General features: G+C 50.4%; 1 protein-coding gene across 9 annotated transcripts in view; it reads right to left on the bottom strand.

The window, feature by feature from the left end:
- Positions 1–27602, bottom strand: part of Kcnq1 (potassium voltage-gated channel subfamily Q member 1) — a 333399-nt gene that overhangs the window by 269432 nt on the left and 36365 nt on the right. For 8 of the 9 annotated variants that reach the window (XR_015643439.1, XM_087594939.1, XM_087594955.1 and 5 more), the window contains 1 exon segment: positions 21251–21341. The exons of the other annotated variant lie outside the window; for it this stretch is intronic. Coding sequence is in view for 7 of the 8 variants with exons in the window: in XM_087594939.1 (XP_087451065.1) it covers positions 21251–21341 (91 nt within the window). In the remaining variant the exon portion in view is untranslated. 9 annotated transcript variants of the gene reach the window in all.

Here is a 27602-nt window from a genome sequence, read left to right as displayed (position 1 = left end):
CTGGTGAGCCGGCAATCTGTGTATGGCTCTGTTTCTTTTGACCTCCACCAAGGGCTCTGTGGAGCCAAGCCCTTAGAGAAAGGCACAGTTTAAAGGATCTTGTCGAAGGCCAGGTAATTGATGCCTAAGGCTCTGTGGCTCTCACGGCCTCCATCCTGAAGAGGAAGCGACAAGAGACAGTGCATCCATAAGAATTTATGCTACGTGCTCATAAAACCTGATTTGTATAGATATACAGGCAGAGTGGCCCAAGCTCACAGACTTCCCGGTTCCTCGTCCTCGTCCTCTGGTGGGTGAGTGTTATCAGGTAAATGCTATCAACACAAATTCCTGTCAACATCCCACCCTCAGGACGTCAGTGTGTGGCCATATTTAGAACAGGGTCATTGCAGATGTAATGTGAGATGAAGCAACAGTAACATGCCGTGTGCTCCTCACCCTACATGATTGACAGCTTTACAGCAAAGGCACAGTAAAATCCAAAAACAATGGGAGAGGAGAAGCCAAGTGAGTGTGAGGGCGGATGTTTTATTACAATGTTTTTGTAACAGACCCTCAAGGATTACCATCTTCCAGAGAACTGTCTGGGAACGGGGCTGGAAGGAACCTACCTGCTGATCCCTTATCTTTGACTTGCATGCCAGAAAGAGTGGCACCTAGACAGATGCAAGCCGCCACTCAGACCATTTCAGAAGCTGGACCAGGGTCCCTAGAGATGCCCCCTCCATCAGGCCAGAAATGACACCAGATCGTCTTTCTCCTTGTAGGCATGTTAGTCCCCTGCTTCCTCACAGCACAGTGAAATGCGGGCTTTGAAGAGCAAACCCAAGTCACTGGAGGCTAGCAGGGCTGAGGCAGCAGCGAGGCTGAGCTCTTAATCCATATCCAGCCCCACTGTGCTTTAGACCCCTGAGAACACAGAGAGGCCTTTGCACGTAGGATCAGCCCCAGTTGTCCAACCTGAAATGTGTGCTGATTTGGGGGCAGGGCCCTAAGATTGCTCATACCTGAAACCGGTAGTCATCTTCGCATGCATTTAAAGCAGGACTCTACCTTTGCCAGGAAAGTTATGCCCATCTCTAGCCCACTTATGTGGGGTTTTACTCTTAGACCCTGACTTCACTGTCAATGGCTGCCAACCGCCATGGAGAGACATCCAAAGATGGGTGCCTTAGCTGGGTCTTGGATGCATTTTTATGCATAGGGAGCCCACACTTCTAAAACCACACCAATCATGCCACAGGACTAGGGTTTTAGTGACCCTCAGAGTGAGCAGCCTTCACCATAGCTATAGACCTAGGCAAGCCAGTTAAGTCACTGCCTGGACTCCGCTCCTTCTGTAGAGGTCTAGGGACTGAACCTAGACAGGCAGGTCTAAGATTAACAGGGCCTGGTAATGAGTGGGTCACCTGATCACAGGTTGCACTGTGACTGTGTAAGCATGTGTTGGTGCTTGTACCTGGTTTATTCATTGTTTGTTGATTGCTCCACAACACAGTTCACTGTGCAAATTTAGACATCTTAATGAGGGGAGAATTTAAACAGTATTTCTTTTTCCTGTCACGAATGTTTTAAGGGACCGAGGAAATTGTGCATGGATTTGCTGTTTTAGAAGGTAAGTCAACAACTTCAGGGGAATTATACTACTTCAGGGCATAGGTTTACACAGTTCCTGGGAGATATAAGAGTGGCCTGCCATGGATTCTGAGTGCTCATCTTTTCATCTCCTTGAGTTTCATTCGTTGGGGAAGGGGCTGTTTCCAGGACAGCCCAGCAAAGGTCTACTCTCTGCCCCTGACCCCTGTGTCCTGCCAAACAGGGAGGGACGGGGTGCCTGCAAAACTCCTGAATGGTAGGCAGCAGGGAACATGGGAATAGGAATGGAGCAGCTCTGAGGCCATAGTTAAGCCTGAGTCCTCTCAGAGCTCTGGGGCTGAGACCCTGAACAAGATGTCTCTCTGCCTCTCTGTGTGTCTCTCTCTCTCTGTCTCTCTCTCTGTCTCTCTCTCTGTCTGTCTCTCTCTCTCTCACAGACACACACAAACACACACACACACACACACACACACACACACACACACACACACACACACACACACACAAAGCTTAGAAACACTACCAAGATGGACTTTTGTGTTTTTAAGATAGGGTCTTGTGATATATAGCCATGACTGGTCTCTCAATCAGTATATAGCCCAGCTTGGCCTAGAACCCATGGCTGTCTTCCTGACTCAGTCTCCTAAGAACTGTGTACTACCACACCCAGCTCCGAGGTAGTCTTAGCTTCAAACTCAGGCTGAGGCTTCTGCTCTTTGGGGATTGAATGCATTGGAGGATGTGAATGGCCAAAATTTAGCCAAGAAGAAATTCAAAACCCATGGGTCCGGTGTTTACTAATTTATGTCAAAAAGCAAGCAAACAAACACACAAACAAAAAACCCCAACCTCTCTTGTTAGGAAAAAATGCAGATGAAATGAATTCATGGGTCTGTCCAACATGGAAAGGGGAAATACAAGACATCTTATACCAACCTGGATAAAGGAGCAGGGGGGTACCTCCCTTCCCGACTCACCCTCGGGCACCAAAGCAGAGCACATGGCAGGATAATTAGGCCTTTTCCTATGTGAGCGCAGATGTAAATACTTGACCTAGAGTTCCGGTGATGTAGTCCAGCAGGATGCCTGTTTATAGGCATTGTGATGGGCATGGCTTTGTGTGACAAATGGGGGGGTTGGCTTGTTCTTTACAGATCAATGAGCACAACACATAGTCTAAGAGAGGAAAAGGCTCAACGATCTCAACAGGAAAGGCATTGGGTGCCACCCAACATTTAACTGATACAGTCCCCCAGGCCCTGGACACTAGTAAAAAAGAACACACCCCCATTACCATCACCAGTCACCTCACACGTGTCAGTCTCAGTGCTATCAGACCCGAGACCCTTCTCTGCCAACACTGAATGTTCGGAGCAAGGTCCCCGGCTGGTGCCATGAGGCAAAACTAAGAAATAAAAAAAAGGAACAGTGTAAATGGTTTTTTTAAGGAAGACCAGACAACTCCACAGAGAACCCTAAAGAACCTACAACAAGCAAACAAAACAAGTGTGTAGTGGAGACTCTTCTCCTAGTCAGAAGCAAGGTCAACACAAGAAACAATCGCTGTCCTATAGCCTAACAACCACCAACCCCAAAAATACAGTGAGGAAAGCAGTGTCCTGTCAGGCGCCTCAAAACCGTGAAGGACAAAGAAGCAACCTAGTAGGCTAGGGTAATAGAGACCACATGGCCCCCCTGATCTGTTCTGAAGATACTTAACCAGGTCACAGAGAGAAGCACAGTCCCGTTCAGATACATGTGAAACCCATGTTTCTTTACCCCTTCCCACACACAGTGCCAGTCAAAATGCCGACGGGGCTGGGTATTGGTTTTGCTTTGGGATTGTTAACAACTGACGGCTAGATTCTCTGATTTTCCTGAGATTGTGAAGGGCCCAGCAGAGCATCACACTTTGAAAATGAACCAAATTGGAGGATTAACGAGGCCTGATTTCAAGGCTTAGAGTAGAAGTCACAGCAATCAAAGGCTGGGCTGGCAGAACAGTTTACAGAGTCCAGAAAGCCGAGCCAGTGCACAGCCAACTGATTTTCATCAAAGGTGCCAAAGTCATCTCACGAAAAAAAAATTAACCACATGCACAGGAGACTTAGTCCCGATTCGTACCTGTCACCGTTCGTAAGATTAAACTCGGAAGGAATTAGAAATCTAAACAAGAAACATGAAACGGTAAAGTTTCCACGGAAAACAGGAGGAAGGCTTTGTGAGCTCACATTAGACAAATATTTCTTAGACAGGACACAAAACACATGAACCCTACAGGAAAAGGGTGTGTGTGTGTGTGTGTGTGTGTGTATGTATGTATGTATGTATGTATGTATGTATGTATGTATGTATGTGTAAAACGCCCTGGCGAAATGGGTTCTTCAAAATTAAAGACTGCTTCCTGAACCATCCTGCTAAGAAGAATGAAAGACGAGCCCAGGAGAGGAAAGGCCTAAGCAATAACAGAGATCCCATGAAAGACAGTCATGGACACCATCCTCTCACTCAGCACAAAAGAGACACATAATGGTTAAAACAAACAGACCAACAGCAACAGCAGCAACACCCCATAGTCCTCTGCAAGAGCATCCAGTGCTCTTAACCATGAGCCATCTGTCCAGCACCCAGAGCAGACAATGACCATGTTGGCACCTAGGATGGTGATAGCAAAGTCAGAGCAGCCATCTTGCCAAAGGGAACTTGGCGACTTCTGAGCATGCAGTGCCCCCACTCAGGGGCAAGGAGGGAATTAGCAGCAAGCACCAGAGGCAAGCAACAGCTCCAGAGCCTGTGCGCAGTGCTTATGGCAGCTTTAATCATAATAACCAAGCCCTAGAGACGGCTCAGATGTCCATCAGCCTGTGGACGGGTAAACAAGCTGCAGTACATTTTATCCTTTCCAAATGAAAGGAGAATCAACCAGAACACAGACCAGAAGCAGACGGGCCTCAAGTGAGTCTGCAAAGTGATGGGAGCCAGACCTCAGGCTTCATGCTACAAGAGTCTCGTTCTCAGGGGGACAGGACGGTTCCCAGGTGCAGGTGCAGGGATGGGCTGTGGTACAGGGCGTGCAGAGCGTGTGAAGGAACTCAACTTGGCCTAGGAATTTGCCAGAACTCACTGAACCGGACATCTCACATGAGAGAGAGAGAGAGTTTTGCTACACACAACTTAAATCCCACAAAGCTAGAACTAAGACAAGAGAACAGAAAATGCACAAGAGAAGCCTAGGAGACGGGTGGGTCACTGGTTACTTTTAAAGAGTTGAAATAGAAGCTGGCAGGGTGGCTCAGTGGGTAGAGACATTTGTCCAACAGGCCTGGGACCTCGAGTTGGATCCTTGAATTCCACCTTGAAAGGAGGAAGGAGTAAAATAACTCTATAAAGTCTTCCTCTGACCTCTGCATGTAGGTCGTGGCATTTATGTCTGTATGTATGTATGCATAGACAGCTACACACAATAATAATAAGTAAATAGAATTCTTTAAAATGTTTAAAACTGTAAGTGCTTAAAAAGAGAGACAAGCTAAGGTCTGGAGATTTTAAAAGGAATCACCTCTGCCACCACATTAGCTTGGCTGTCGGCACTCATCTACCAAGGCTTGGGAGTACTGTCAGTGCTGTCTCCAGCATGGCCACCAACCTTCCCTCAGCCTCCTCTCTCAGCCTCTTTGAATCCAGCCCAGTTGTGACTCCTTCAGCCATTTTTCTTGGAGGAGGCAGTCAAGTGACTTCTACGTCAGGCTTGCCTTACTGGACTCTGCACTTGTCACAAACTCTCAAGGGCAGCTGTGGCACAGTCATGCTCTGGGCCTGGCACCCAGGACATGGGTGCAGAGGACTGAAGGGGGTGACTATCACCCCACATTTATATTTTGGTCCCCAGTTGAGCGTGCATTATGCACTGTGCGAGCTGCACAGCGGCCAGGGGGCTCTGATGAACACAGAGAGTTCCAGGTCTCTGATATCTGCTTCTTCTGCCTCCCCTATACCCTTCTAGTTAATCCTCTAGTGACATCAGAATGGAGACCACTAGATGCAAAAACTACTACCCGTGTTGTGGTTCCTCCCCTGCTGAGGTCAGGCCGGGCCAGGAAGACTGCCCTCCGGTAGGACAGAGCTTCTTGGAGGCCAAAATCCAGAGCCAGCCTCTGGGTAAAGTTGGTCTCACTGCAAGCTGTGAACCAGCCTGATACCTCTGACCCTTGGTATATTACATTGGGTGACCCCTACTCTGACCTTGCTGAAGGTATCAGGATCCATGGCTCCTATTGGCTCACTTCTAGGCTCTGCTTGGTCACACCAGGGTCCTTGACAGAGCATGTGCTGGGTGTCAGGCGACTAGTCCCACACAGTCCCACATTCCACATGGTAGGGTGCACAGGTTCACATGAGTCTATGGCCCCATATACAACTCCTTACAGCCATGCCCCATAAGACATCCTGAGGCCTAACAGGACCCAGGCAGCTGGAGTGCTGAAGTGCACACAGGGCCTCTTTGTTTCTCCCCAGGTGCTGGGATGGAGGCCCACCCTCCTGGCAGCCATGTGGCATGGTTACTGGAAGTATCCCAGGACCTCAGAGAAGGTCCTTGGACTGGTAGACACTTTGCCTCCATCCTGTTTCTGTGATCCCCAAGGGTCATACATCACCTTGATGTTTCAGGTGGAAAACCAGGGCTCCAAGGTGCTCTCAAAAGCAGGCAGAGTAGAAAAGATATCAGATTGATGAGCAGAGTCAGCCAACAAGAAATGCCCTCCAGGTCCCCGGTCCGGGGATGTCCATCCTGGAGACAACATCTCAACACCCAAGCAGTCTGCCTTCCTTGTGATCTGACACCACTGACTCATGGTACCTCGACAAGGTGCCAGGGCCTGTGATGGCCACTACAGTGTGGAAGATCAAGGGGTTCAAAGTGAATATGGCTGTTGGAATCAGCCCTTCCTTGGGAAAGGGACTCTGGCACCTAGGCTGGAGACAGCCCTGTGATTAGGATACCTGGTTCTTCCGGGGCATCCTGTACCTGTCACCAAACATTCTCCAAAGTGCTGGCATTGGAGCCAGAACAGCTCACAGGAGTTGGGGAGCCCCTTTGTTCCTTCCAAATGTGGCCTCACTTTGCCCCAAGTCAAGAGTGGCACCTCCACATAAGGTGGGCCAGCTCTCTCTCCCTCTCCATCTCCCTCACTCCCTGCCCCCCTCTTTCTCTGTATGTGTACACATGCATGTGTACACATGCATGTATATCCCAAGTCCATCAGCCTATGTCCAGAGCCCGGTGTTCTCATGTGTGTTCAATGTTCTTCTGCATGCAAGCAAACACACTCTTCTCTCTCTCTCTCTCTCTCTCTCTCTCTCTCTCTCTCTCTCTCTCTCTCTCACACACACACACACACACACACACACACACACACACACACACTCGTGCGCGTGCAGTCAAAGAGTGATGGAATGAGACCCCCTTCAAGGGGGTCATTGAACCCAGTCAGCCTTCTCCTCCGTATACCTGCAAACCCTGTTTAAGAAAAATTTCCCCAAGGTATTGGCAAATTCCAAAGATGTCTTTCAGAGGCTGGCCATTGGAAGATGGGTAAATGTGTCCCCTTAGGACACCCCAACTACATCTACAAGTCTTAAAAAAGGGGGAATCCAAGCAGTTAGGGAAACATTTTGGTTACTCAGGAATTTTCTTTGTTCAATCTGTGATCATCTGAGTAAATGTAAGAGTGCAGTCGGTTACACAACAGATTTACGTATGCATGTGTCCCACCCGGTCTCTTACTTCCTCCTCACAGCCAAATGTGATTCTGATTGAGAATGTAAACCTGTCAGAATCAGTGAAAGCCTTCTCTAGACCCCTGAGTCAAGCCTAGTCCAGGTGCATGCCTACATGATGCGTGTAGGCAGTGACCTTCAGGAGAGTACACTCATATTCATGAAATAAATAATTCTCCCTTAAAAAAGAATCAAAATTAACAGAGCCGTGCCATGCCATTTAAATTCTGCTTACAACTTCTCACTGGGAGTAGTTGGGTGCAGATGGCTTCAGGGCAAAGCTCGTTAAACAAGGAAAGAGGAAAAATACCAACTTGCCTCAGCGAGAGTATCAGAAATATAAACAGTTTTGGCTAGAGAGACAGCTCAGTGCTTAAGAGCACTGGCTGTTCTTCTAAAGGACCCTGGTTCAATACCCAGCACCCACATGGTGGCTCACAAGCATCTGTAACTCCAGTTCCAGAGGACCCAATGCCCTTTTCTGACCTCTGCATGTACCAGGCATGTACGTAGCACACAGACATACCTGTAGGCAAAGCACTCATACACATAAAATAAATCTAAAATAAATTTGAAAAAGCTTGAACAACTCAGGTGCCTTGAAAACGGGCATTCAAGAAAGACACCTGGACACTGAGACCTGTAAGGCCTCTCTGTCAGAAATTAAGATTGAGGGGCAGGAAGATAGCTCAGTTGATAAAGGCCCCTGCCACCAAGACAACTCCTACAAATTGTCCTATGACCACCACAAACATGGTATGGCATGTGCGTGAGCACACACTAAATAAATAAATTTAAATTTTAGTAAAGACATAAATTAAGGATCAAAATGTGCTCATGTGTTACAAAGATGTGAAATTTCTCCCAAGCTGACCTCTAGGTTTGTATCCCCAATAAAACTCCACTCTGCTTCTTCATAAAAATGAGCAGGCTATTCCTAAAAGTTATGTGGACATGCAAAAGACCCAGAAATAGCCAGAACACTTAAAAAATGAGAGTGAACTGCACGAATGACTGTTTTTGCAGCCCTACCTTAATGCTAGTAAGCTCAGAGCTTGGCATCTCGGGACGACAGGTCAGTGACTCAGAACACTCTGGCAGACTCACACTCTTGTGGCACACTGGACTTTAAAAGGGATGGCGGAGACTCAGGAAGTAAAGAATATTCACTCCAGAAAATGCTACTAGACCAACTCAGCTTCCATATGAAGAAGTGTAGACTGCCAACAACATTCAGCACAAGGACATGGGAAGGACTCTCGACATACATTACCTAGGCAAGCACGAGGAGCTAAGTTTAGGTCCCCAGCGCCTATGTAAAACGCCAGGCATGGCTACATGTGAACTATGACCCCAGCACTAACAGACTGGTGCATCCTGGGGCCCTCTGGCCAGACTGTTCAGCTGCAACAGTGAGACCCACGTGCAGTGAGACACAAAAAAATAGAGAACAATAGAGAAGGATCCTAACAGCTGTCTACCTCTGGCTCCACAAACACCAGAATGGGTGAGCACCCCTATCATGTGTTTTCTCTCTCTCTCTCTCTCTCTCTCTCTCTCTCTCTCTCTCTCTCTCTCTCTCTCTCTCTCATACACACACACACACACACTCCCATACAACGTATCACAAATCTAAAACTATAGAACCATAACAAAAAAAAAATCACGTCACACTTATACATGATTCTTAAGTATAAATTAAAAGGTAAGAATTAAAACAAAGGAAGATACAAATTTGATTTCATAAAATTGAAACTTTCTTTTTCTTGGAGTGCTAAGGAATGAAATTCGAGGCCTTGTGCACACTAGGCAAGTTCTGTAGAACTGGGTCACACTCCCAGCCCCACATGCTGTTTTTTGTTTGCTTGTTTGTTTGGTTTTTTGTTTTTAAATTGCTTTGTTAAATGAACAAGAAAGCAAGCCACAGTATGGAAGGAGATTGTGCAAACATCTAAGGGCTGTGCAAATGTCAGAGGTCAGGCCTGTCTTCATCTCCAGCTTTGGGAGCAACTGCTGTGTCCAGGGAACTGTCTGTTGTCAATATTAAGCAATGAGCAGGGATCAAGCCTCATCCGTAAGCAGTAAGCAGGAAGAGACACGGCCCTGGTAAAGAATGCGAATAACAACTGAGAGTGTAGCTCAGTTGATAGTGTGTCTGCCTAGCTTGTAGGAAGCCCTGGGTCTAATCTCCAACAGCACATAAACTGGAAGTGGCAGAGTAGGGCTGTAATCCCAGCACTGATGAGGTGGGGGCAGGGGCATCAGATTTTCAGCCTCATAGGGAGCTAGGGGATAGAACTGGAGGGATGAAGTGAGGAAGAAAGGAAGGAAAAAAAAGAAGGAAGGGAGGAAGAAAGGAAGGAAGGGAGGAAGGGATGGAGGGAGGGAGGAAGGGAAGGGAAAATAAATTTATCAGGAAAGAAGCCCCCGGGGCCTCCAGAGAGCCCCACAGTCCTCAGACACTGACCAGCTCTCACTCTGCAGAAGTAGGACTCCCGAGTCCACATGTGACAGTTAGTTCTCATCCAGGCTTCTCATGCTGATAGTTCCTGAATTAAATGTGCAAATGGAACGGGGCCCAAGGGCGGGGGCGTCCCACTCCCAGCAGGCTCAGATCCAAGCACAGTGTTCAAGCTGTGTATGTGCATGACTCCAGAGTACGTGCAGAACAGAGAGGTGCGTGTGTGCCTCCACACACATCTGTGCCTGTGCGGCGGTGTGTGTGTGTGTGTGTGTGTGTGTGTGTGTGTGTGTGTGTGTGTGTGTGTGCGCCCTTGAATGTGCACAGCACAACTCAGCATCCCAGCTGCACTAGGCTGCCTTTTCTCTCAACCTGCTATTTAGCACTCCTGAGCAAGCTTGGAAGCTATTGTTACCACTCACAGTTCCCAGCCTGTTTTGCAGACCACAAGTGCTGGGTCCACCTGCACTCAGCGCCCTGAGCCACATCTTCAGAGAAGAGCCTGTGTTATAAATACCCAAGAGAACACAAAGCCTTCACACCAGAGGCCAGGGTGTGCTTTCCCAAGCATCATCCACATGGGGGAGGAGAGCGTGGCCCCTGGTTGCCACGACCCTGAAGGTACTTGAGGACGTACTCCATTTCTCAAGCCCAGCAGTCCAGACACACTGAGATGGCCTCTAGGTCAGAGCACCTCCCACAGCTATTGAAGAGGCTGCCATAGCCTGGCCCCAGCCCCCGGGCCCCAGCCCCCAGTCCAAAAACTCTACTCGCTCCACCCAGAGATCCCAGTCGCCATGCAGCCTTGTCACCAGGAGACAGACAGTCTACTGGAAGCTGCTGCTGGAGCTTTCCTTCACCGGTCAGCTCAAAAAAGCAAGGGGCCAAGGGGCCTGGGTGCTCAAGTGTGCCTCTCGACCCTGAGAGGCTGCCCCTAGCCCCCTCCCTCCCTCCCACCTGCGAAGTCACACAATGACATGCTTCAATAGCACACAGCCTGGGCCTCTGGTTTTCGTTCTGAGTGACCCTGGGAGGCCAAGAACGTGATGGGAGCCCGTCTGAGTGTGATGCCCTGAGGGACACTCAGGCCCCCAGCCTGCGCCACTCAGGCAGACCGTTCATCCAGGCAGACAGCTGGCAGACTCCTCCACCAAGCTGTGCCCCTCAGCCATGAGGCCCTGCGGCTCATCCTCTTACCCCCAACACAGCCCCCAAGCAGCCCCCGGATGCCCCACTGCAGAGGGGGTGCCAGGGCGGCCTACACAGCCCACCCCACTATATTATGTCAGCTGTTAGCCTGCACTTAAAGCGAGGCGCTCCAGCTGGCCAGGGTCAGATGTAAAAAAACAAGGGCCTAACAAAACCCGGCCACCCCCCAGCTACTCTGAACTGGAGACCCCCACCGCATGCAGCACTCAGTGAGGAGGCTCTGTCCAGCCTCGGGCAGAGCATAAAGGAAACACCTGTCCCTGGCCGGCACACTCTAATCCCACTAAGCCCAAGTGGAGAACCACCCCCAGCAGGCAGCTCCCACCCAGGTCTGACTTTTGTCCTAGGCCTGAAGGAAAGATGGTGGAGAAGGCAGAGAAAGGAACCCACTGCTCTGACGAGTAGAAGCCTCCTTGCGCCTCAGCTAGACCCGGGGTACTGGAAACAGAGTGCCTGAGGATGACCCCCCACCCCAACACACACCCCTAGTTCCTGGAATCCGATAGGAACCTGCCTGCCTTAGGGTCCTTGGCTCCCACAGTTGCCCTCCTTTAGAAGGACAGGAGGCTCCCGTCACAGAAAGACCTTTCCTTCTGACATGGGAGCCCCACATAACACTGTCAGAAGCTGAGACCCCAAAGAACCACTGGGAGCCCCACACTTGGCCACCCAGGCTGATTTATCACTACTTACCAACCTGGAGCTGAGTCAGCACAATTGTTAGAGAAGGGCAGGGGGAACAGGGGGTGGAGAGAGGGAGTATAAGACCACCCAGATACCTGGAGGCCCTGGGAGGGGGGCCGGGAAACTATGTACACACTACACATGAGTCACACCCGCACTCATGCATACACACACACACACACACACACACACACACACACACACACTCAGAGAGAGAGAGAGAGAGAGAGAGAGAGAGAGAGAGAGAGAGAGAGAGAGAGCGCTCGAGCGCAGTATCCTGATACTGTCCCAGTCTCCCCTTGCAAATCTCCTAACTGGCACAGGGATGGTAAGGTCCCCAGAAGGTAGATCTGGGGACTAAAACAGAACGGTAGAACTGGTGTGTGGGGTGGGGTGGGGTGGGGGTCCCTGGGGGTCCCTCCCACTGATTCTGTCTCCGTGACAAGATGCAGTAACTAGGAAACTAACCACATCCCCACAGGGAAACAGTGAGAGCTAGTGCAACACAGGCTTCTCCCCAGGTTCCCATACAGAGCTTGGGCCCTGTCACTAAGACTCAGCAACTGCCCAGTTGGAGAACAGGCCCTCCATCCACAACTCACACATTGTCTGCTGTATAAGCTGAGTTAGGGAAGGCCCTGGAGCCGAGTGGTCAGCACTCGGGGCAGCACATGTGTTGACCTCAAACCGAGGCCTCTCTGTCTATCCGAGGGGTCTTCTTGAGGCCATGAGAATCTGCTGGCAAGCACACTCCTTCCCTTCCCTCAGAGTCACCAGGAAAGGGTGTGAAGAAGAGCCTGAGGGGACAGGTCCTTCAGACCCAGGTAGGCCATGGCTTTCCACCTACAGAGCCACCCAAAGACATGCTCTGACCGCATTCACCATCCTGCCTAGGAGCCTCCGACTGACCCTCACATGCCACACAGCAAGGAAATAGGTTGTGTCCCTTCCAGGTGGTCCCCACCATGTCCTACTGTCCTCTCCTTCTGCCCCAGGGTTCTCAGGGTTTTATCTGGTTCTGAATAGATGTGCTGGTTTTCAGAGAGGACACAGACACCAGATCTGTGTCCTGCAGGATCCTCTACACTAAGGCCTAGGAGGCTCAGGAAATCTGGTGGCAACTGAGGATGCTGGCCTTCCTGCTCTTACAGTGTGCAGGCCTTGTAAAAGGAAGCCACTGCCTCCAGGGCAGGGCGATAGGTAGTTTAAACCCCATAAACCTGAGGACCTAGGATCCGTGGCTCCTAAACTGTGTCCATTGTGGTAGGGAAGGTCTGACCTGCCATTTCCACCCTCCCAGATGTGTCCCATGTATCCCAGCTTCAAAAATAAAAGCAACTTAGGGGAGGAAGAGAAAGGCCGTATTTTAGCTTACAATTCCAAGTTACGGTCCATTTTTGTGGGGAAGTCCAAGTGGGAACCTCGGCTAGCTGGTCACATCATGTCCAGAGTCGAGAGCAATGAATGCTCCCTCACTCGCTCGTGCCCAGCTTCAGTTCTCCACTGTTATTCTGAGCAGGAGGCCCCGCCATCCACAGTGGGCTGGGTCTTCCCACATCAATTAACTTAATTAAGACAACCACCCACAGACACACCCACAGACCTGCCCAATGCACACCACCCCTCACTGGGACTTTCTTTCCAGGCCATCCTAGGTTGTGTTGAGTTGGCCATTAAAGACAACCATGGTAGTTACAAGGGAGAGAGTCTTCTCTTCCAGGGACGCACACTGACTGGCTTTCTAAAGATAAGAGACAGGGAAATAGTCCCAGGGACTTTGGAAAACCCCACAAAATGTGTTTTCTAGAGAGAAAAAAGTGACACGGATGGAGTAGAGAAAACCACCTAGTGGCCCCAGGCAGAGCCATCTGAAGTGGCATGAACTGTCTTATGTGTCAATATGGAAGTTCAGAAGAAAGGCACTGTGAAACCAAAATAGCCACAAGCCACCCCGAGCCACAAACCCAGTGTGGGACAGTGCAGCACAGCTGTGCAGTCAGGACACGCTAGCACTGTGAGTACCATTTTAGTGCACACGCATCATTAGAAACCAGGAGGGTCAGGAGTTGAAGGCCATTCAAAGTTGCCAGGTGTGGTGGCACATGCCTCTAATCTCAGCGCTCAGGAGGCAGAAGCAGATAGACAGATTTCTTTGAGTTTGGAGCCAGTCTGAACTATACATTGTCTCAAAACAACAACAACAACATTAAAAACAATAATAAAATAAAGTACACCGGCAACCGTTATTCTGCAAGTTCTGAACAGAATGGGGGATTGGACAATTTTTTCAAAGGCCATAAAGCACATGCTGTGGGTTTCAAGGGCCACACAGTCTCTATCCTGGTTTGGAAAATAAACAAATAAAACCATAGAGGAGTCCACAAGACTGCCGACTGTGTGCTGCCGTGCCTTTCTTGGCCCCTAGCAGGCAGACAGGCAGGCTTTCAGCACTCCAGCCAACCCCTACATTCTCTAGCAGCTGAAATGGAGAAAACATTGGGATCCACCCACCATTCCTGCCCCAGCACATGGGCACCATAATAGCATGTGAAAGATACTGGGAAGGAGAAGGGCTCTAAAGAAAGGGCAGTTAGGAGGCAAGAGGCTTTGCTGCACCCCAACATAGCAGGCATTTCTTGAAATCTAGCAGGACCTATAAGCTGAGCCCAACTGTGTGACTTTTCTGCACAGCTCGGAGGCCTTGGGGTCCTTAGAAGCAGCCCAGCCCCATCCATTCACCTATGTGATCCCCCCCCCCCCAACTAGAGGTGACATCCTCCTACTTAGACTAAACCACAGAGCAGCTGTCTCCCTGGAAACAGGCACCGGCAATCCTAGAGAGTACCCCCAAGCTTCTGGATGCCCTCTGGGCTACAAACAGAGCTGAGTCCATGTCTGTTCCAATAGCCCTCCAGGGGCTACACGCAGGCGGCATGTGGCCTCCACGTCTACGGGACCCTGAGGTGTAAGTTCTGGGTGTGAACTTGAATCCCCTGCCCCATTAGCACACAGCCTGAAACGGTCAGGGCCAGCCGTTGGAGCTTCACAGACACTCTTCCTCAATGAATGTAGGAGAAAACAACTCAATCAAAAAAGGTGGGCATCTTGTAGGGAATCTCTTTTAAAGTGGAAAAGTGTCAGCTGGGACAACAGGAACCTTGTGTGCTGAAAACATAGGGGTAGTAAGTTCTGGTCCTGAGAGGGACACAATATCTCCTCAGAGGACTCAGGAGCCCAAGAGCGAGCTGGTAACACGACTGGGCACATGGTTAGCTGAATGGCTCTAAAGAGCCCTGAGAACTAGATTGCTCCAAACAGGGAGCTGGGGCCCCACAGGAAGACAGACCTTGGGCTTGGCGGTGGAAAACTCAAGCTGCCTGCTGGTCTCCTGACCTTGTGCAGCAGCAGCAGTGACTCAACCTGCAGACGTCTTCCCTCAGCTACAAACTAGTCTTCAGGGACAGGGACAGAGTGAGCATACTGACTCTCACGAGTGCAACTGACAGGTGTGGTATTAATGCCACCACAAGAGATAGAAGATAAGACACCAGGCCAGGCAGTGGGGCGACATGGCCAAATGCAGTACAAGCACCAACAGTGCACCAGGTACAACCCAAGGCGTGTCTCAGTGGACAAACAGGACACCCGCTGCGACTCAAAGCAGAAGAGAGAGGTCGATCGAAAGCTAAGAACAAGTTCTACGACAGACAATGAAAACAAACTAAACCAGAGCAAATCCTGGATGCAGCACTGAGACATGAAGCTAGGCGCTGAATTTAACACCAGTAAAGTCTCCACTGGCAGGAAAGGGTGTGAAAATGAATGCAAGAACATGTGAGGCCCTGCCGAGTGTGAACGAGGGTCTGGGACCTGGGGAGCTGACCCTGTTCCACTTGAAAGTGGGACCCAGCAAGGGCTGTTTTAAGGGCTTAGAGAGCCCACCGGATCTCATTTTGCCCCTGGGAAACTGAGGCCTGCCAAGAGAGTTACAGAAAGCTAGGGCGGGCCAGGAAGGGTCCAGCTGCAGGGAGGTGGGTCGCCCCTGCGGGGCCAGGGAGCCTCACAGTAAGGGAGGAAACTGGAGAGATGACCTCATCCCCCAGGCCTCCGGCCGCGCGGCTCACGGGTTTTAACCGCAGGCATGGCGGGACAGTTCCCTGGTATGCGGGCCATGGGGCTCATGGAGCTGGAGTTTGTGCTAGTACTTTTTCAGTGCAGCTGTCTTTGTGTGGGATTTGAAAACAAGCTGGGGTTTGAGAGACAAAAAACAGCCCTGCACCTGGGCCTGGCCAGGGTCTCCTATTGCAAGGAGGGGTGGGTGGGTTTGGCGGCGTGCATGCACATCCAGCAGACTTGCACGTACACGGCGTGCACACACATGTGCACCACGTCTACAGATGTACATACAGCTTGCTCTGGATTCAGAGGCCAGATTGGGGTGGGGGGGGATGTCTTTCTTGGGGCCACAAACAAGTTTCAAGTCCAAGCACACCTACAACACTCCTGATCAAAGTTCTAGCCAGACCCTGGCCTGGCAGGGCCCAGATTTCTCCAAGAACAGTTTTTCAGACCCACAGAATATGCCTGGCTCAGCAGAATGCTTAATCCCTCGGAGGCCGCCTGGCTTCCTTGGCCCTGGCTGAGATAACAGGGCTCTGGCACCACGAAAGCCAGGCGCTGAGGCAGGAGTATCGGCGCTGGGGCTGGGGAACACAGCCTCGCGTGACTTCTTCTCCATCATTTACCCAATGTGCTCCCAGAATCCCTCACAGAGCTCCCTGCCCGGGGCCCCCGTGGGGCACCGCGGGCTGTGGTTTGGGCTCCTGCGCTCAGCACTCTGGGCCCAGCCCAAGGGCTGCCGGAATGTGCGTAACAAGAGCGCCACCTGGTGTCTCCATAGTCCGTCAGAGGCCGCCCTGTCCTTAGCCCCAAGACTGAAATAAGTCTTTGCTTTTAACAGAACTCCGATCCACAGCATGTAGCAGCTACGTTCTACACTGTGTCCCTCAGCCTGAGTCTCCAACAGTCATTCTCACCCCAGAGGCCTGGAATCCACAACCCTGAAATCTGCCTGGGCCTAGGCACATCCACCCTTCCGAGGCCATGAGTACACAACAACACACAACTCCTCCTTACCCTTTTACCAAACATCATGTCCTCTGGGAAGATATCACCATCCCATATGCAAGGCCCTTTGAGTCACACACTTCTTTACTGGTCCGGATATCCAGGCTGGACGCACACCTGTCTCACACCTACTATCCACAGCATCATCTGTGGTCATGACTCTGAAGTAAGCCACTAGACACAGTCAGCTCAAATCCTGGAAGGTATGGCCTCTGAAGGCTAGCATGTGAGGACACAGCTTAAGAACGTGTCAAAGTGGGGGACAGACAATGGCTCAACAGTTAAGAGCCCTTGCTACTCTGGCAGAGAGGTTCTAAGTTTGGTTGGGCATGCGTTTTGGAAAGTTCACAATTGTCTGCAACTCCATCCCCAAAGGATCTGCCATACCACCTTCTAGATTCTGTGGGTATTGTGTACACACACACACACACACACACACACACACACACACACACACACGGGGAGAGGGAGAAGAAGAGGAAGGAGAGGGGGAGGGAGGGAGGGAGGAAGAGAGGGGGGGAGGGAGGAGAGAAGCCAAGTGGGGAGGTTAAGACTGAAGCCAACCCTCATCCCTATACTTTACAGATGGAGAAAACTGAGGTTCAGGGGTGTTCTTGTATCCTTATGGGCCATGCCTGGGAATGAAACTTAAAAAGAAGGGGGAATGTATCCTAACCCATATATACATTCTGAGCAGCTGGGATGTTGAGCCTCCCTTGACTCAAGTGTGAAAGAGATGTGAGCCTGCTCAGAGAACCCTATCATCACATCCAGGTTGCCCAGAAAAGAGCAGAAGGGAGTTCTAGAAGAGAGTGTGCAGAGTTGCCCAGAGGTCAGTCCTAATAGTAAAGAAGCAGCCCTGCTGGGCATAGTGCTTGTGCAAAGGTCCTGAGGCAGTTGGGAGTGAGAGATGGGGAGGGAGGGCAGGTTTAGAGATTGGGGGTGGTGTTGCTTAAATGTGTGACACTCTGAGGACCGTGAGGGAGAGGTTGGAAATTATCACAAACCACCCAGGGAGTGTCTGGGACACTCAGGGTTTTGTTCTATAAAATCTCTTCTTAGCTGTTGTTGGGCAGGGAGGGTCCAGGGAATGAGAAGGGGACAAAAGAGGTAATGAGGTCATTGCCCTCACAGTGGTGGACAAAGAGCCACTTCTGGGAAGCAGAACAGACTTGGGAGGGGCTGCCTTGGGAGCGGGGACCTGCTCACACTGAGGGGAAGGGAAGGGGAGTGGACGAAAGGTCCCACCCACACCCGCCTTTGCTTTAGGGTTGATGGATCTACGTAAGCAATTCCAAAAGTAGCCACCAGATGGCAAACAGGCCCCCAGAAAGAGCCTGGCCTGAGGGAGGCAGCAGAGGCCACCAGGAAAGGAAGCCTAAACCAACAGTTACTGGGGTAGGAGTAACCACCCCAAGTCTGGAGCTACCAGATGAGAAATGAAGTAGGTGCATTCACAGGCTCACACATGTGAACATGTGCTGTCACATGAACATACAGTACTATCTACACTTAGGCATGAACATAGCTACACATGCAGATACACAATACAAGGTATACACACACATATACACACACACACATACATGCACGCACAAGGATACACAGAACCAAGCACAAAGCCAAATGTGGACATTACACATGTAAATGTCCACTCACACTCTCACACATGCTCAGACAAAACACCCACTTGCCTGAAGGCACAGCTGTATATAGGAATGTGTCCATTTGGGTACACATGGTACATGGGTACATGCATGGGTGAATACATTCGCATAAATGTATACATAGGTATGTGCTTGGGAGACCTCCCAGGAGAATGTTCTGACATCAGGGCCCTTCCTAGCATGAGAACTGTTTTGGCTCAGGGGCTCCAGACCAAGTCCCAGACCAAGGTCTACAGAAACCTAGTTCTTTGGGAAGGAACCTGGGTCATTCCCCTCAGCAGTAACCAGGTGCTGTGTCCTCTCACAACATAGCCAGAGACTTGGCCTCATCTGTGTAGCAGTCACTTCTGTAGTGGGCAAGGCAACTATTCTGACAGGAATCTGTGGGGATATCCTCACACATAAAACTAAGGAATCCAGGGTCCTCTCACCCACCTTGGCTCTACATAAGGATACAAGGGTCATGTGAAATTCTCCAACCATATCTAAGAGCTCCAGGAGTCTGGGACTAAGGGGTGGCACCCAGGAAACTGAGGCTGCTCAGCTAACACATCACAAAGAGATACCAGCTAAGGTTTGATAGCATCTTTCCAGCCACATGGAACCAACTCAGGAACAGGCATACTGACTGGATGTTGTTTCCAGGAAAACCTGAGGCCCTGGTCCCAACTTGAAGCCCAGTGACCATAGGTATAGGAACCAGCACCTCTGTGAAATATGGGGCTAAGACCACATTGAAAAGTCCCAGAACCCCCAGTGAACGTGATTGTTGGGGGGAGGGTGGTAATGGGGGGAGGATGGGGAGGGGAAGTCCATATAGAAGGGGAGGGGAATGTTGGCCTGGAAACCGGGAAGGGGAATAACAATCGAAATGTAAATAAGAAATACTCAAGTTAATAAAGATAAAAAAAAAAAAGTCCCAGAAAATTTCAGAAGAGAAGTCTCCCTCTAGTGACCATAACTTCCAATCACAGCTTGTGACTGTCTTAGGCACTGTTACCACATGCCTAAATGACAGTGACACCTTCACCCACAGAGGAAGGCACCACAGCCATGTGGGTATCCCCAACATAGTTAATACTTGGTGCCAGGTGTGCCCTGGATTGAATTAACTGACTATTGGGCTGGAAGTGGGGAACAAGAAGTTTGCTAGGGGCCCCTGAAATATGCTACAGAGCCCACTGTACAGGGTACAGGAGCCGGGCCAGATGAACCCTCCAGTGACCTGTAGAGAACTAGGTACTACCAGGCAAGCCTCATGGTTAATTTGGTCTACGGTGAAGACACACTTCCTATGCAGGGAAAAGTGGGGCATTGGGACTAGTGGCAGGGATGGAACGGAGCAGTGCCTGCCTCACGCTTTCCTGGAGTATCACACATGAATAAAACTTGGGGAAGGAGACATCACGTTCAGGCCGGAACCAGAGACCTCTATAACCCAGGAAAAGGGGATTTCCTATGGCTCAATATCTAGAAGTCATAAAGGAAAGATAAAGTTGACACATGAGAAATGAGTGTGGTCGAGCAGCCCTCACTGTGACTCAAGACAGCAGGACAAGCTGCCCAGTTGACAGAGGCTGTACATACATAGAACTGAGAAGTGCCTGAGAGCCGCTGTGCAGAAGGTGAAGGGCAGCTAAGTGTGGTCCTTGCTCCCTGTAAGGATCACAGGAGGGAAACACAAATGCACCCAAGCAGAAAGGCACTAACTAAGCTGCACCTTTCTGGGCTTTCCCGCCTGTCACCATCTTGTCCCCATAGTCCCAACCATGCTGCCCTCCACTCGTCTTCCCAGAAGCATCGTAGTTCTACAGCATTGCTTCTACAGGCCACATAGCCCCATGTCTGGCCCAACAGAGACTGGTGATACCCTCATGGCAACTGGCTCCAGGCTCTTGATTGCCCTACCAGAACAGGGTCTGACTCAGTTCCAATATCCAGCCCTGGCCCTGTTTCAGAGGCTCATATCTACCTGATCACACACAATGGAGTACCCTGAAGATGCAGTTGGCTTTTCACAGAGTTCGGGGTCACACAGGACAGCCCCCATGCCCTTCACAGAGTGTGGAATCCTAAAAACAGTCTCCAAGCCTCTCACAGGGCATGGCTCACATGGAACAACCCCCAACTCCTCATAGAGTGCAGCTGGATGCTGATATTTGAAAAGCGCTTTCCTTAAACCTTCCACCTGTTGCTCTATGCTGGGACAGGGCACATGGTGAGATGTCCCAGGTCTGGCCTGCAGAGGGGGAGACCCAAGAGGGAGACCCTGCAGAGAGGGAGACCAAGGTAGTTGTGGTGCTCACTAGGACGGCCATGATGGTCCTGCCAGAAATGATACATAGAAGTCTCCTGAGCTGATGGAAAGTGACTGAGTTAGACTCTGGGCCAAGACACTGGCAGGACCCAGGAGTCAGCAATAGCACACGCAAGAATCATTCAGCCCTAGGCATTGTTCCCCACCCCTCAGTGCCACTGCACGCATGTCTTCCTGTCCTCTCTCTGGGCCTAGGTCAGAAGTTCCCCATACAAAGGGGCCATTCTTCCTGCAGCTTCAACACATAGTCCAGGGACCTGACAGGCATGGATGCAGGGGGATTGCCCTATCTGATACCCCAGTAGCAAGGTGGTAGTGACCAGGGGTGGGTGATTCTACCCTACCCAGCCCTCCTCCACCTCTTCCACTTGTAGTGATGACATTTACTGATGGCCCTGGGTGCCTACATACCATCCAGAAGAGGGTCCCGGTGGCCAGAGCGGCATACTGCTCAATAGTGGACAGGACACTGAAGATGAGGCAGACCAGAACAATGAGGAAGCTGTGAGACAGGGGACATATGGTCAATGCCTGATCCAGCTTCCCTGCCACCTCCCTCTCACCCAACACCCCACATGCAAGATCTCTAGTGCTTGCAACCCCAGGTGTCCATCAGCTAATGTACCCATAGGATGGAAACCATTTACCATGTGAGGACTGATCCCAGATTGGTGTCTCAAAATATACTGACCTTGAAAATGCCACACTGTGCCATCTCAAGACCAGCCAATACACAGGAATGGTCCATAGCATAGGAGCCATGACTTTGGGGAAGGGGACAATGGATCAGGGTTTTCTAGAAGGCTCAATGGTCCAACCCCCAGTATATCCAAGAACCTTGGTGTTCTACTGAAGTTCAAAAAGTGCTATTTTTACAAACTGGAAGCCTTGATCCCCAGGAGTGCAGGGGGGTAGAGTCCCTTAGCCAATAGGGAGACCCAAGAAAGGAAAGCCAAGAACAGCCTGGACCTGTGCCCCGAGGACACCCAGAAGGCACAGCTTTTACATGGAGGACACAGTTGCTGCCTGCTCTGATTCCAAGGCACTGAGAAGATAACTTTCCCTTTCACTAAGCTCTCCATCTCTGGGTGTCACCTCCCAAGGTGGCCTTCAAAGTTTCTCCCACTTGGGGGTCAGGGTATTAGAAAGGGAGATGCTTTGGGGAGCATCAGAGACTCTCCATGCCCTCGTGGCATGCATGTTCTCAGGGATCAGAAAAGAGGTGGGAAGCTGACACACTGTTCCAGGGCCACAAGAGGAGCAAACTGAGAAGCCATACACACAGCTATCAGGGCCCCAGCACAGACCCCTGTCCTCAACAAGAAACCCACACACTTTCTACCAAGTCCATATCAGGTTTTTTCAGTATGTAAGGCCCAGACCACCAGCCTCAGCCTCAGCCTCAGCCTCCCAGAGGGCACACAGCAGCAGTAGCCTGACTCAGCCACAGAGTTTCCTGGGGAAGGCACAACTCAGGTCTCCCACTCCTCTTAAGTCTGACTTCATCCATTCCTGGCCTCTGCAGCCACCACTAGAGGCCTGAACACCGACAGACGCAGGTCATCTTTGGTCTAGTAGTGTTCCTCCTGACCAGTGGTAGCCACGCTGATCGTTCGCCCGTGTCTGTCTCCTGGACTGTGCCTGCACGGCACTGAGCTATGGAGGCTCCTGTAAGCTGAACAAGCCACATCTCGCCCTCAGGAAGCCATTGCTCTTATGTGGACACAGAAAACAGTGGGTTAGGTAAGAGCCCCTCTGCATGCCATCCACCAATTAGACATCAATCCAGGCCTGCCCATCCAGGCCTACTAGAAGAGGCCTGATTCTTAGCCATGGATTCCCAGCTGCTTCCTGAGACTGCTGCGGCCTTTGGAGACTCAGTTCCTCACTGGCTTAGGCTCTGCCAGACTGACTCTTCACAGAGTGGGGCCTCACTAATCCGGGGTGTGTGTTGTTTTGATTTGCAGCAGGCAGGGAAGTAAGGTTGTGCTCATCTCTAGGCAATAGAGAGTAGTTGCCCCACCCCAGACCATCGGTTACACAGGGAGCCAGAGAGGGACTAGCATGAAACACAGCCTTTTCTGGCTGCCTTTCCACAGTGACATAGCCTAGCAGCCCCCACTTTAGATTCCTCACTGGCACGGTAGTAGCAGCTTAGATCCGCCCCTCATGAAACTGTGGGTTGTGACACAGTGCATATTCCTTATCATCTCAGCACCTAGAAGTGAGGGAGTGACTTTACCCCAAGGTCCTTGAGAAGCCCCCAAACCCCTTTGAGAAGCACCACCACACATGTAAAGATATGGTAAACAATGAGGCCAGATCCTGTCACCTGGCCACGGTTTGACAGAATAGCACCAGTCCCACAAGAATCAGACAGGTCACAGTGTCACCGTGCTAGACTCCAGCTCCTATTTCAGAGGGGACATTGGGGTTCCTGGAACTCCTGAGGTCACTCAGGTTGGATCACAGAGGTGACAATGATATCTCTTAATGGACTTTCAATTCTTTACTATGACAGGGGTGACTGCTTGGTCTTTCAAGCCTTCCAGAACCTCAGCTCCAAGGAATAGACCAGCTCTAGCACCTGAGGACCAGGCAGCTTATGTGTAACAAGGGAACGGAGATCTTCAAATAGACCACAGAGAGAGGAATGGCTGTCATAGGCCACTCTGTCCATGTCTACAGGGGGATCAGGGACCCAGGAGGGCAGCGGCAGCAGCTGCAGCCAGCAGGCGGACATTTTCAACAGCCTATAAGGAAGGTATCAAAACAAGGAGGCTATGTGGAAGGCCCCCTCCTCTCCAGCTACTCCCACATGGCAGTAGGAAGAGCCATGGACACACGGACCAATCCTGGGGTAGAGGTGCAGAGCAGATAAGTCCCCAGTGTAGACAGAAAACCACCTAGTGCTCCAGAAGGCTGGCAGGAGTTAAGCAACGCACCCACCAAAGACAGCCCATGCTGACCTGCCCAGGAACCTTGAAGTTGGGGACAATGGTGGCAATCTGCCCCCATGTGCTGGTTGCCTTTTGCCCTCGAGTATTCCAGAAGCTAAACAGTTCTTCAAATATTTGAACACATTGTGCTGCCCTAGAAAGGGTTATATAGCGTAGTTTATTTTTTTATCTACTCCTGATAAAAATGAATATAATCTTATTTGCTTCTTTATCTGTTCCTGCCCTGGGTGTGGCTGAGAGCTTCAGAGAGGCCGCACCAAGGGTCCCTGCCTTTGGGGAGATCATGAGCCAGATGCCCATGCTGCCCACTCCTTCCTCTGTAGGACAGTTGCCATCCCTCTACTCTACCTCCATAACCCAGAACCACAAGGTCAGGCTAAGATATGCTCTCCACACCCCCAGCAGAAGCAGGGGAAACTGAGGCCCAAGGAAATGACTGTGTCCCTGGACACAGACTAGCATGTTCACAAAAGGGTTCACTGTGCTGGGTATGAAACAGAAGGTTCTCAGGAACAATACCTGACTTGTTCCACTCTCTCCAAATCAAACTCATCGGCTGTGACCGCAGCCCAGCACTGAGGGACGTCCAATGCCTTATCGGACATCACTTCAATATCTCTGTGCCCCGGTCCCCTGGGAACCCAGAAGAACACGGCATCCAGCCAGCCCCATGTGGCTGCCCAGCAGAAGGCATGGGTGCACAAGAAACTGTCGGGAGCACAGACAGGCCAGCTATGGCAAACTTGGAGATCTCCTCCATACATGCTAGGTCCTTGGCCAGTAACTTATCTGTAAAAAGCCAAGGCTGGGCATAGACCCCTGAGCAGCCAGACCCACTCAGGCACAGGCCTGACATTTTCCCAGCCCACAGCACCTAATCATCCCATTGAGGAGGGCAATACTCTAAATGTGCAAATAGCAAAGGGGTCTATTCTAGAGAAAGGAACTGTCAGTCTAGCCACCAATGAATTTCCACCAACCCAAAACATGGTAATGAAATATCTCAAGAGACCTCAAGCCATTGTATCTGCATATATGATAATAGTATGAAGTGCCCTAAAACTGTTGTTAGACTGTGGTTGGAAGTACTATGCACAAAAGGCCACTCTACATAGGCAGAACTTAAGGACATTTGCTAAGATAAGCAAGGGATGAAACGACACACTTTTTAGGATTAGAGGCCCCTGGAGTCACCAGATCTGCAGAGACAGAAGGCAGGATGCAATGCCACAGGATAGGAACAGTTTTAGTCTAAAATGATAGAAAGTTCTGGAGGTGGATGGTGAGAACAGCTACATGTTCTGTGACTGAGCTTCATACTGCTGGCATAAGCACACAGACACAGTCAGTCCCTGTGTCTCACCATAACTAAAATAGACTTAAGAAAGAAAGCCAGGGGTCAGGGAGATGGCTCCCTGGCCAAGAGGGCTTGCTGCTCTCCCAGATGGTCAGAGTTTCAGTTCCCAACACCCATAATGGATGTCCCACAACTGCCTTTAACTCCAGCTTCAGGGACTCTGGTGCCCTTGTTGTTTGGCTTCTATGGGTGCACCCATGCATCCATTCACACATGCACATACAAATTATAAAAGAAAGAAAACCAAGCAAATGGATTTGATAATATTTGAGCTGGCTAAGTACACTGGCCATGGTCTGTAACTGAAGCTATCAACATCCATAGGCCCCTTGGGGGAGGCTGTCCACAGACCAATAAACAGTCAACTAAAAATCTAAGGTGCCAGGAGTCTGCATGCACAACACCCACAGACTAAATCCTGATGTGTGAGCCCTGAACCATGTGTAGAAGACTTTGCTATTGTTCCCCAGGGAGCCCCTTGGAAAGATTCCACACTAACCCTCACAATATTGTCTCTATTGTCTCAGTACCTGGGAAGGGAAGCCTAGAGAGGGACCCCACTCACTCACTGCTAACATGTACACCCTCATATCCACCTGGACTCCCAGCTGCCTGACTTCAGGTTGGATATAGACATGTCCCAGGATACTGACTTCTAGAGGGTACAGCAGGCTTAGGGATATCCCAGAAAGGATCAGCCCATGGGGTGGTGCCAATAGAAACTATCAGCGGAATAGAGTTGGCAGAGGCTGGAAGATTTCAAGGCAGCCACTTGCTCAGGACAGCCTCTCCAATGTGCTGCTCAAGGTAGAGCCTAGGGCCAGGTTACCTCCTGAAGGAACACACTTCAGTGCATACTGAAAATCCGAGATATGCCAGAGGCTGATCAGTTTCCCTTATCTAGGCCCTGGGTGGAAGAAGTCCAGAGGAAAGGAGACACAGGGGAGTGATGGTTGGTCTCAGGATCAGCACACTTATGCATATTTAGGAGTCCCTGGATTGGAGACAACAAGATATAGGACATATTCAGGGCCACATGAACAGTGAGCTCAAGCTGGCTACATGGGCCACAATGCTCAGAATGTGAGAGCTACCTCATTATACATGCTATTCTGGGATACCTCACCTCCTCTATCTGAATGGCCACTTCCTATTCACTCAGATCCATTGGGTACCTTCTCAGAGGACAGTTGACCTTGACTTGGGGTATAGCAGATGGCCCAGGTTGGTGACCTCCCTCTCACATCATCAGTGGCAAGAGCTTTTGCTACATGAGGCCATGCCACAGGCTTCAAGGACATCTTTGAGGCCTTTGTGATCATCACATAACCTACATCCAGCCACCTATCAACAGTGATTCTCAGATCATGAAATAATTCTTAAATACCAAAATCAGTTGGGCCAAAGCACATACTGATGTCACAGGCTTATGGGTGTTGCTCAACCTTTTGAGTCCTTGGCAGTATATCGTCATCTACAAAGTCTATACAGAACTGTGGGACTGACCAGCAAAAGGAAATCTTAAAAAGTTTTAAGTGACTTTATGATTTGTAGGGAACCACATTCATAGCTGTGTTGAGCCACACAAGGCCTGCAAGTTGTGGGTGAGAGGTGCTACATAAACTGGGGTAGACCCAAACCAGCTGTGCAGCCCATATACCTTAGACCTATACAAGGTCAGTCCTTGTCTGCATCCCTGAAGGGCCTGGTCTCAGTCTAGTGCCTTTGCCTATGGATAGAGCTCCCAGGCCTGAGATTCTCCTGGGCCAGCCACTGCCTACTTCTTGAGACTACACTGGCTCTAGACCCTTTGAGGCCTGGCTTAGGCCATAGTTCATTTCATTAAAATGTCCTGGTAGGAAGTTCTATCAGTGGTGACTTTATCAGCCAGGAGGTAAGATTACCACTCTATTGTCTCAGGAACCCCTAAATGTACTGATCTGGCAAGTGCAAATCCATCAGGAGATTAACCTCAGCCCAGTACTGAGAGACCTGCCTCACCTCTCTGCACCAACTGACACTCTCGCCATGATCTAGCACAGAAACCCCAGAAAAACAGAACATTCACCTGGTTTGCAGAGCCCCCCAATTCCCATGACTATGTACCCACTCCAGGGTTACAGGGTAGACACCCCCAGTGTACCTTGTGCCCTCACATCAAGGCAGCATCCTCAGTCATCTTAAGAGTCCTGAGAAATGAGTGGCCCTTCTTCCCAGGTATCTATGTCTGGCATCCTCCAGCCCACTGATTACTGGAAAACATCTGTTTCTAACAGAGAAACCCTTAGTCCCCAGTAGAGGGCCCATTGGCTAGCACACATCTGAAAGCCCAGCAGCAGGCCAAGGACACTGTGTGTGTTGAGTATTTGCTGGGCAACTGAACAACTGTTAAGCTGAGAGGAAGTTTCAGACCCTCTTCCATGGGACCTGTTTGTCCACCTGCTCT

Source organism: Rattus norvegicus, chromosome 1, assembly GCF_021556685.1.
Source record: "Rattus norvegicus strain SHRSP/BbbUtx chromosome 1, alternate assembly SHRSP_T2T, whole genome shotgun sequence".
NCBI classification, from domain to species: domain Eukaryota; kingdom Metazoa; phylum Chordata; class Mammalia; order Rodentia; family Muridae; genus Rattus; species Rattus norvegicus.
Note: the sequence above shows the minus strand (reverse complement) of the source record. Positions and strands in the feature narration are given on the sequence as shown.